Below are 10,714 nucleotides of genomic sequence, written 5' to 3' on the forward strand. Positions count from 1 at the left end.
TGCTCTTCTAAAGAAGGGGCTCAATCTGGTCCTAAGGAGCATGTGGGGATACAGGACTCGGTGCTGTAGTTAGTTAGTTGAGCAACAAGGGTTTCCCAAATGAAATATCCTTTACAGAAAGGTCTGATTAGAGGACAACTGCTATGGTCACCCAGTCTTATGTCTTAAATGGATAGTTTGGATTATTTGAAGTGGGGTTGTCTGAGGTACTTTTCAATAGTCAGTGTATTACGTATAGTAGATAATGGTTGACACGCCTCCGGTTTGGAGAACCAGAGACGAGTACAAACACGGAAGCAATGCACTGCTGCGGACGGGGTCAGCAGGAAAACGTATTTGAGCCACTTCAAAAAGGTCTGCCTAAAAAAACACTATCAGCCTAAGTGTGCGATATATTTAGGATATTTTCCCTTTTCCTTGAAATCAGACTTCCTTTTCCAATGGGAAACCGATGTTATGTAAGCCAAAGATTACTCTCATCAAGTCAACCAAACTCCATAGGCGAAATCAGTAATTTTACCTTTCAGAACACTGGTCTCCTGGTCTACTTGCTGGTCTCCTGGTCTACTTGCTGGTCTACTGGTGACTTGATTGGTTAGGTTGTTTGTGTTATTGTGTGACTTCGGTGAATCTGAAACAACCTTTTAAGACACTGAAGTGACACAATAACACAAACTAACAGATCAAGGCAGTGACAGGCCAGCAACTCCTGTGTTCTGTGAGGTAAAATTCCTGATTCTGCCTATGGAGTCTGGTTGGTTTGGAGAGAGCAACATTTGGCATATATAATGGCAGTTTCCCATTGGAAAGGGCTATTTGACAGGAAGGTAAAGTAGTGAAATTACTGTAAATGTAGCATACACATAAAGTGATTCTTAGGTGGCTAAAAAACGTTTTGTTGCTGTCGACAGCAGCAGCTTATCTACCAAAACTCCCATCGTCAACCGTAGATAATACGCTGTCAATAAATACCTCATACAACCTCCAAAAATCTGAACTATGCCGTTAACCTGAATCAGTCCAACACAAAACCATCCAAAGTGCAAAATCTAAGACTTTTGTGGCTCAACATCATTTCAAAATAGCTCAACATTAAATCTCCCCATGACACAGTATCATCCATTCACTTAAATCACAGAGAAGCGGTCACTGTGGACAATAATAACAAGTTTAGGCACCTTGATGTGTGTGATTTTACATTTGAAAGGACTTATGCATCAAAACTTGATGGAGCATCCTCTCTTTAGCTGACGGCTGGATGGAAAAGCAACTCAAAGAGAATGTGTAACATTTGACAGTTCAGTAATTATTTGTGAACATGTACGATAACGTCTCCTGAAGCTATAGACGTGACATTAATCTGTAATGTCACCGAGACACAGTTTCTGAGGCTCTATTAACAATGAATGAGAGTGATGTGATACTTTTCTGCATCCAAAATGAGACACATGAAACAAAAAGAGTCCATAAAACTGTTAGCGTCTCCCATTCATCGCTGCCCAGACGGCACTGCTCCACAGTCTTGGCTCTCTCTTAATTTCTAGCTTTGTGAGAGACCTATCAATACATACAAGTGTGAAATAACTGTCAATATTCATAGTATTACATTTGCATCCTCTTTAAAAATGGAGTTTCACTTAAGAATGCACAAGTTTGTTGTTGGCTTCGTGGCCATCATGCACTACGATTCATATGTGCCAGAACTGGACTTGAAACCTGTACAATTTGTATTTAATCATCAAGTATCTATAATTATAATACACATTCCCACTCTGAAACAACAAATGGTGTATGTTACATATCTACAGACTGATGTGTGATGGGTGCAATACTGTGAAGAGGACAACAGACAGCACACCATATACTATGTCATCTATAGTATATCAGTATTGCATATTCTAACTATATTTATACATGTTTATATAAATATAGATAAGTATATTTCTATGTACATTTTGATATTTCAACATTGCATAAAGAATAAAATAAATAATACAAATATAATCAAATCTTACAGTAAGTATGATTTGAGAAATGCTATATTAGAGCCAAAATAGTCCTAACAGTTGAAATAATCATGATAATAACAATTATTATTCCATTTAAAAAAATCGTGGCCTACAGTCTGGCATAACAGTACAAGCTACACCACAATTACCCTGCAAAGTTTACCATGTGGGACTGCTGGAATGACTGGAGAGGGCGGAATAAGGACAGGAAAGGTCGGGGCTTGTTTCCTTCTGCTCAGTCTGTCTGGGAATTTGTGTGTGTGCGTGTGTGTGTATGTGGAGAGAAGTGTGTGTGTTTGTGTGGAGGTGTGCATAAGTCTGCAAGTGTGTGTGTTTTTTTTTTTTTTAAACATTGTAGGGGGCCAAAGGTCGGGACAGTCTCCTGCGCTTTCACCTCCGGATGTCGGTGGCCTCGGGGTCTTCCTGCTCCGCCACCACCCCGGCCTCTGGACTCTGGCGGCGGGGTCCCTGACTGCGATTGCGTGGGTGAGCGTTGAAGCCCGCCTTACCGGGTTTGTCCTTCTCGCCCTGCCGCGGCGGACGAGGGTGCTCTGGTTCGGGGTGGGAGGGCGAGGGGCGGCGGTGGTGTTCGGCGGGGGAGCCGGCGGGAGACGGGGCGAGGGAGGAGCAGAGGCTCAGGCTGTCGCACAGAGCCCCCCAGTTCTGCTCGCACTGTAGCCGCACGCTCCGTGTCAACGCCTCCTTCACCTCCTCTCCGCAGCTCAGGAGGATATTCACCAGCTCCACATATGGACTGAACAGAGAGGCAGATAACTCGCATGAAGCTTGTGATTCAACATTTGGAAGCACAATACATCTAGGTCTAAATGACAGGGATAAATGGGATGGTACTATTACTATACATGGAAGAACAGAACAAGCTTAAACTGGCAGAAGAGTCCAGGGAAGGTAAACTATCAGAGATAAAAGAGAGGGGACAGGCCAGAAAAAACATTCAAAACATGCTCTCCAGCCACTAAAGATGAACAGTTACTACATCAATGTTCCTCAACTTAAGACAGGAAATGTTTATTACAAGAGCATCCTAACTTCCAAAAACCTTAAATAAACTCTCCTAACTTTAGGATAACCGTTAAGCTGTCCTAACTTTCACTTTTCCACCTGTTGTAGTAGCTAACTTACTAACCAGCGGTACTGTATGCTAAGTTTTCCAGCATTGCAAGGTCCACAGTTTTCCCACGGAATAGGGCTTTTTAGTTTACTGTGAGTTGAATCTTTTTCCGCTCGTTGCTTAGACCTATTTTGCATTCATTAATAGGATAATAATATCTATAAATATTATACTTTATGTTTTAAATGAAATTATTTAAAGCATAGCTAATGATAATGTTCACTAAAAGGTAGTTAATGTTTGGGTTTAGGGTTGACGCCTTCGATGTGCAACGCCAACGGCCCCATGCCTTTGACCACAATGACTTTGAAGTGACAGACAACCTGCATGTCATTCTAGTGTCATTCTCTTTTGCGAGTGCAAATATGGCGTGTACATGACGACACAGGACAAATCGCGCTCTGTATTGATTCAGTAAGGAACAGTGCGTTGTACCTTGTGCGTTTTGATGTATGCTTCAGTATGTATTAATTATAACAAGCCAACAGTTACAGAGATATGAGAAAATGGTGTTAGTTGCTTGGGAACAGATTTAAAAGTTAATAAGCGACACTGGATTGAGTAGGTCTATTAGGATTTCCTAACCTGAGATATGATAGGATGAAGTAAGATTAAGATAAGATGCATAAAGTTAGTTAGGATTCGCAGTTTCTGAATTATGGTCCCAGAGCAGCCACTCACCCTTTAGGGAAGAGATCTTGGAAGTGGATCATCTCCACCATGACAGCCACATTCTCCTTCGCAGCAGAGCACAGGTTGTGTTTCATGTAACACTCTCTCTGGAGCTGGAACACCATCTCTTTAATGGACACACACTTCCTGCTGATACAGCTGAACTTGTGCCGCAGCCCATGCGCCATACATTTCAGAGCATCCTTGATGAAGGACTTCCCCTGTGTGAACACAGAGACACAAGTGTTGAGCGGCAAACTCTCAGGACAAGATATCTTGAAGTTGTTGAAACTTGAAAGTTCACACATCAGCCAAAGAAAACCCCTGGGCATGTTGGCACGTCATTTTGACTCCTGCATTACTTACACATAATAGAATGCTGCAGGAGTGAGTCCAAAAACCCAGAAGCGAGTTAGCATATTAGCACTTTCACTTCCCACGTGTTGAAGTCAGTGTATATTTTGAATGGGTTTTTGGTTACTTGCCTCAAATAAGTTCTGTGGTTGACACAAGTTTAAGAGACTTTTGTTCCACGACATAAAATACTCCACTCATGAACTGGCTTCAGCGCAAGACTGCCCACCATTAATAAAAAGCCTGGATCTGCCTGAGGTTTCTGCCTGTTAAAAGGAAGGTTTTCCTCACCACATGTACCTCAGTGCTTGCTCTTGGTGGGAAAAATTGGGTTTATAAAGAGTACGGTCTAGACATACTTATACGAAAAGTGCCCTGAGACAACAACTGGCACTATATATATATATATATATATATATATATATATATATGTATATATATATTGAGTTGAATAAATTGAATTGCATTAGTGGGATGATGTTGTGTCACGTGACTGTGGTGTAGTTTGTTTATAGTGTAATGTAATGCTTCTTAGTTTATCTTGAAATATCATAAAAGTGGTGGAAATTTGTGAAGTTTATCTTGCTGAACAAACCCTGCAACTATCATAAACTTTTTTTGTCATCACAGGGATTATTTTCTGCACTAATCCAAAGGGAAAGAAATCCGCTGAGTTTTTGTGTAGGGAACCAGAGAGACGCTAACTTCTGGACTGGTTTACAAAAATACGTCATTCTTGCAGCACTCTATCGGTTGTGGTACTTTGGAGGTGTTGTGCACCTGTTTCAGCAGTGTTGGAGTGTTTGTGTAGTTGTGTTAAAGCAGACTTCGTATGAATGTGTAATTACACGCTTCTAATACAGAATGGGGTGCTGAAAATCTGCACTAATAGCACTAAATCGTGTTACTCTTCTGCTGTAAGCTGCTGGATTTGTCTGCCAAAGATGTAAGTTCCTAGCATGTGACCCTATAGACATATTAAGTCCCCAGTCAGGCTGGACTTGGCAGGGCTTCAGCCTCTGCTATGTATGAAAGGGGAGCTAACTGGGCTTCTGGCCAACTGGCTCATGACCCTTGGTCCTAACTGTACATGCACTGGTCCACTGAGAAGGAAGTGAACTTCCCAAGAGAGGAAAAGAGATTATGAGATGAGTGCATGTGCGATCGCACTTCTAGAAAAACTGATATATTTTGAGGTATGTAAGGAGGAAAGAAAAAGCACAAGTAAACAAATCTGTTCATGGATGACGAGGGTGGAGCAGTGAACCAGTGGAAAGGAAAAGGAATGTTGCCTCTGGTTATACCATTTTTTTTTTTCGCAAACACACACAGACAGACTAGTTTAGTACCTGAGAGTCAAATTTGCCAGCGTTGTGCAGGAACGTCATGCAGATTTCCTGTAGCCCTCGTATCTCGCAGGAGTTATTCTCAAAGCACTCAAACACACCACAGCCGACATCCCCTGCACTCACCAGGCAGTGCTGGATCTCAGCTGGAAAGAGAGAACAGGTTAGGGGAGGGACCTTATCATCTGTTCACAGCAGAGACGGCAGCAGATTGTTACAGGCGTGTTGGCAATGAAGACCATACGGCTTGGAGGCACAACTCCACTTCAGCACCGATTGCTGCGCGAAATCACAAAGCTGATGTGGCGTATAACTATTTCCACAGACACAGGCGGTCCGCTCGTTCGTGTGTTCATGACCTAGAGTCTGAGAGAGAAAAGGGGGATGCAGGGCGGGGGAGAGGGAGAAGTCTAATTTCCCCAAGCTGAGGGGTTCCTGCAGAGCAACACTTGGTGACAGATATTACTGTGTCATTCTGCACCACAATCCATCTGCACTGCCTAGCATTGAGATGGGATGGTGCATTGCAGATACAGCCTTGAGGATACACAAATGCAGTCGTTTCTATTGTCTGTCAACTGTAAGTGTGCATCAACAAGTCTCTCATTATTGCAATGGAAGATGAGCTCAGACTGCATACAGAAATCATTAAAAAGGTGCATCAGGGGGTGCAAAAGCAGCAATGCAGGCAAAAAACTTGGAAATATGTAAGTATATGTCATGTGAATACATAATATCAGCTCCTGCACACCACTGGCTGCCTCCTCTTTACTGTAGCCATGAAAGACAGGAATAAAACAGATGACTGAGGACAGAAATTACCAAGAGAAAGTGAAGGTCTTGCTTTTAACCCCAAATTGCTGTCTGAGAGCATGTATTATGAGACTACCAAGAGCGAGCCTGTCACAGAGACGGCTGCTGCTTACCCTATGTGACATCCATGGGAGTGTTTTATTCTTAAGTTAATATGGCAAATTGCAGGTTAGGGTTGGGAGCCAGCAGGCCGCATAGTGTTTCAGTTTGGCTATGAAAACCCAAACTGTTGACCTATGTAAAACATAATTACACGCGTGATTTGTCTTGGAGCTGATAATCACATTTCTCCTCCAGTCCAAAAGTGCGCACCAGCTGCCTAAAGAAGCGCGTCTCGACCACAGCAAACAAAGGATTAAATGTGACTTATTAGAAATCACGCTTGTCAACAAAGAGCCTCTGTTGGGGGGGCGGTAGTAGGGGGGTGGGGAGGGGGTTTGTAGGCACAGAGTTGAACTTTAGTGCGCAGGAAAAGTGAGCCGCTGTCAGCAGTGCTTGTTTTGGCATCACGGGAATGTGCTTGGATCGTACGAGCTTGGCCGCAACGTGCATTGAATTACACAGTGGTGTTACCAGGGTCTCTGCTGCGAAACCTGCATTGGAGTTTGTCCCTATTTTTCAGCAACAATTGTGCTGTAATATTTTGACACAGGTCGCACGTCATGCTGAGCACGAGGGGGTGAAATATCAGCCAATAGCCTTTAAACTACAAGTTCGTGGGGAAAGGCAGCGGTCCAACGTGGTGTTAGTGCTCTGTTGTGTTAATTAGCAAAATTACACTTGTCTTTTTTTAAAATCATATTTAAGCAATATTCCCCTAGAGGAAAAAAATAAACTTGCCTTCTTCTTGCTTTCCTCACCAACCACCTCTACTACAATCATTACTGCTCTAATAACCTGCTTGAACACATCACCCAGCGTTCATTTCAGCAGACAACACATGCAAAAGCCACATTTCTCCCACAAAACCACTCAAACTGTTACCTATAACCCGCGCACACACGCACACCAGCGCGCACACACGCACACCTAGATGCGCTGCCGTATACATTACCTATTACCTTGTGCCATTCTATTAATAGTTTACTAACATATTGAATTTCTGTCTGAGAGTATTTACAAGATATCGTCTTCCTGAGTAATCGAAAAGGGTCACCGGTGTGTGCGCCGCAGCGCCGGGATTTAAGTTAAAAATCGAGTCTCCAGCATGGTTTAATCTGCAGCCACAGAAACACGTGTACGGACAAACCCCACGTAGATGTGAGAGCAGCAGTTGCACCAACAGAGAAAGCTCCACAGTCTTATTATTATTTCTTACCTGTGTTCTGCAGGGAGAGGCGTCCTTTTTGGCTCGCAGGCTTCTCCGGGAGGCTGTCGTGGATATCAATATTATCCGATCCCACTACTTGCTCCAGCACTGACAGAACCAGCAGCGCCACGGCCAGTTTGACCAACATTGCGTCTCCGACTGTGCGCTCCTTCTTCGATTCCCAGCAAAGATCCGGCCGGCGGCAGTGTGCGAGCGTGTGTGTGTGAGAGTGTGTGTGTTTCAGTGTGTGAGTGTGTGTGTATGTGTGTGTGAGGGTTCACCTTGGATCAGTGATCAGCGCAGCTGCGGCTCGGTGTCTTATGGGGCAGCTGTGGGACTGAATGCATGAGCTGGAAGGGATGCTGCCTATATTTCTCAGAGCCCCGGGTGTCAATTTGGATGAAGGAGTTAAGCAGGTGTTGTCGGTTGGGGCTTCACGACCAATCAGAGGCGCAGACATCCACGTCCAAGGTTTTAGGGGAGTGTCCAGTGAAAGTCCCCTTTTTGCAATAAAACTGGCGCCATAAAGCAATATTCATGAGTGAGTTGACTGTGACAACTCTGGGATGAGTGTTTCACAAACTAAATCTGCACAAGCCAATCATATAGACTGGGTTGTACCAACAAGAATTAATTTAATGGAAGATTATTCTAATCAGAGTTTAGCAAAACTAGGCTTAAAATGAGTAAAGCCAGGTTTAAAATGAATTGAAATAAATTTTTAGGTAAATTTGAGTGCTGTCTGGACCTAGGAAGTTAGGTTGCTCTGTATTCCTTAATAAAACGTGACATTGTTTACGAGCTGGCTTAAAAGTTAACAAAGTGTTGCACTGTTTGCAAGCTAGCTAAAAAGTTTTTAAAAAGTTTGCTAGCTAGCTAAGTCAGCCTTGTGAACTTACTCGTGATGTGTTGGCAGAGAAGCCAACAACGTGTTGGCCGAATTATCAACTTGAGTGAAAGAAAGAAGAAACACATCAAGTTCAACTGCATCGAGTCTCTGCCTTAACTTTTCTCGAGGAACTTGTCATTTTTCTGAATCCATCTCAAAAAAGGCAGCCATTTTTAAAGTTAAACCTCTTCAAGTGCAAGTTTAACATTAATGGATCACATTTTTAATTGGAGTTTAAAGTTTTGGTGCAGCAGAATTAAATTTAATCTAGAGTAAAAAACAAAACAAAACTGAGGTTTAAAGACAGGTTTAATTAATTTTAAGATAGTTTAGAGGTTTGGTGCAACCTAATTTAAAGTTAAACCACAATTTAATTAAATATTAATCCTTGTTCGTGCAACCCAACCATAATGTCCAATATACTTCTCCAGTAACACACTATTACAATCTTTCATCAGCTCGTATGTTTTGCATATCTTGCCACTAGATAACTCACAGTTCCTGTGTGTTGCAGCAGTGAAAAGTCAACAGAAAGTCTGTTTTTGCCATAAAACTGGAGCACTTATTTAGGCTACAAGGCTAAGTATGAGAACAGGGGGGAGGATCAAGAAATGCCAAGCCTGCCAAGAAACTGGGGAAAATTGAAGCATATGATGTCCAAGTGCACTAATAGGCTTAGCTTGTGGGTCTGCAACCTACTAAACCATTAATGCAAGGTGGTAATTAAATTAACAGCAGCTTCAAAGGTGTCTGCAGTCATTATTTTCACAGAAAGTGGGTGAAAAGTCTCTGAAAATGCATTATAATCAATAAATGTTCTGATAATAATGGTAGACAAAGGCAGATTTTTATATAGCCTATATTGATTTTCACATCACGCTAAAATAACTCCATACTTACAATTGAAATCTCCTATAAACAGACTGCCTCTAACTAACTTTTTTATGGGGATGTGAATATGAGGAGGTCTGTTACACAATGCCCAGTTTAGTCTGTGACAATGAGGTCTGCTAACCACTACTACACAGAGTGATCTAAGAATAGAGGACCAACATTGGCAGGGTTGCACATTTGGAGACGTTAGAGGAATCTTTTTCAAGAGCAACACTTGAGGATGCCATGTGGAATAACTGCGAGCAGACCGTGCCTGCTGCAGGAACATAAAGTCTCTGTCTTCGAAATGTTTCCAGTGACCTAATGGTGCTCGCAGGTAAAGGCCTCTATAGGAGCCAGTGGTGCGATGCGAGTCGGCACGTTGCTGTGTCGCTGCTCGCCACACTAGGGGGCCGGGAAGTGGTATGGCAAGACGTGACTATCAGGGTGCAGGGTGGGAAACTGCACTTGGGTACCAAGCCTCTAGGGGGCCCACTGACACTGACTGTTACTTACTTTCCTGAAAGGGATAGTTGGGATCATTTGATGTAAGGTTGTATGAGGCACTCATATTGTGTATTAGCCACAGTAGATGGTAGAGAAGCAGAGAGGAGCACCAGCATGGAAACATTGACAGGGTCAGCAACAAAAGCCCCTTAAAAAAGGTCCATCCACAGAGTCAGTATCAGTTTAAGTGTACACTATATTCAGAATATTTTCACTGCTTTACTTTGCTATCAGATTGTCTTTTTTTGAATGGAAACCACCATTATAAAAACCAGACATCACTCTCTCCAAACCAACCAAACTCCATAGCCGAAATCAATACTTTTACCTCACAGAACACAGGAGTCACTGGCCTACTGCTGCCTCGGTCTGTTGGTTTAATTCTGCAATTTTGAGACTCTGGTGTTTTAAAATGATAGTTCGGATTTGCCGAAGTAACACAATAACACAAACAAAATAAGGGATTGAGGCAGCGGTAAACCAGCAGCTCCTGTGTTCGGCTAGGAAACATTCCTGATTTCGTCTATGGAGTTTGGTTGGTTTGGAAAGAGCGATATTTGGCTCATATCACGCCAATTTCCCGGCAGAAAAGGCCATCTGATGGCAAAGTAAAGTGGTGAAAATATTCTAAATATAGTTTACAGTTAAATTGATAATGATTTTTTTTTTTAGATGGACCTTTTTAAATGGCTAAATACCTTTTGTTAATGACCCTGCCCACAGCAGTGTTTAGTTTCTGTGCTGGTTGTTCGTTTCCGCATCTTCAAACTGGGGGCTTCTTCAAACTGTAGCTAAATACACTGATACGAC

General features: G+C 42.6%; 1 protein-coding gene across 1 annotated transcript; it reads right to left on the reverse strand.

The window, feature by feature from the left end:
- Positions 1-557: 557 nt before the first annotated feature.
- stc2a (stanniocalcin 2a) lies at positions 558-8,023 on the reverse strand. Its single transcript, XM_084718631.1, has 4 exons — positions 7,645-8,023; positions 5,517-5,659; positions 3,823-4,034; positions 558-2,763 (listed from the first exon to the last, which is right to left on the reverse strand). The coding sequence occupies exons 1-4, from the start codon at positions 7,781-7,783 to the stop codon at positions 2,400-2,402; spliced, it is 858 nt and encodes a 285-aa protein (XP_084574757.1). The 5' UTR covers positions 7,784-8,023; the 3' UTR covers positions 558-2,399.
- Positions 8,024-10,714: the final 2,691 nt, after the last annotated feature.

Source organism: Lutjanus erythropterus, chromosome 5 (genome assembly GCF_056507025.1).
Source record: "Lutjanus erythropterus isolate fLutEry1 chromosome 5, fLutEry1.hap2, whole genome shotgun sequence".
NCBI classification, from domain to species: domain Eukaryota; kingdom Metazoa; phylum Chordata; class Actinopteri; order Lutjaniformes; family Lutjanidae; genus Lutjanus; species Lutjanus erythropterus.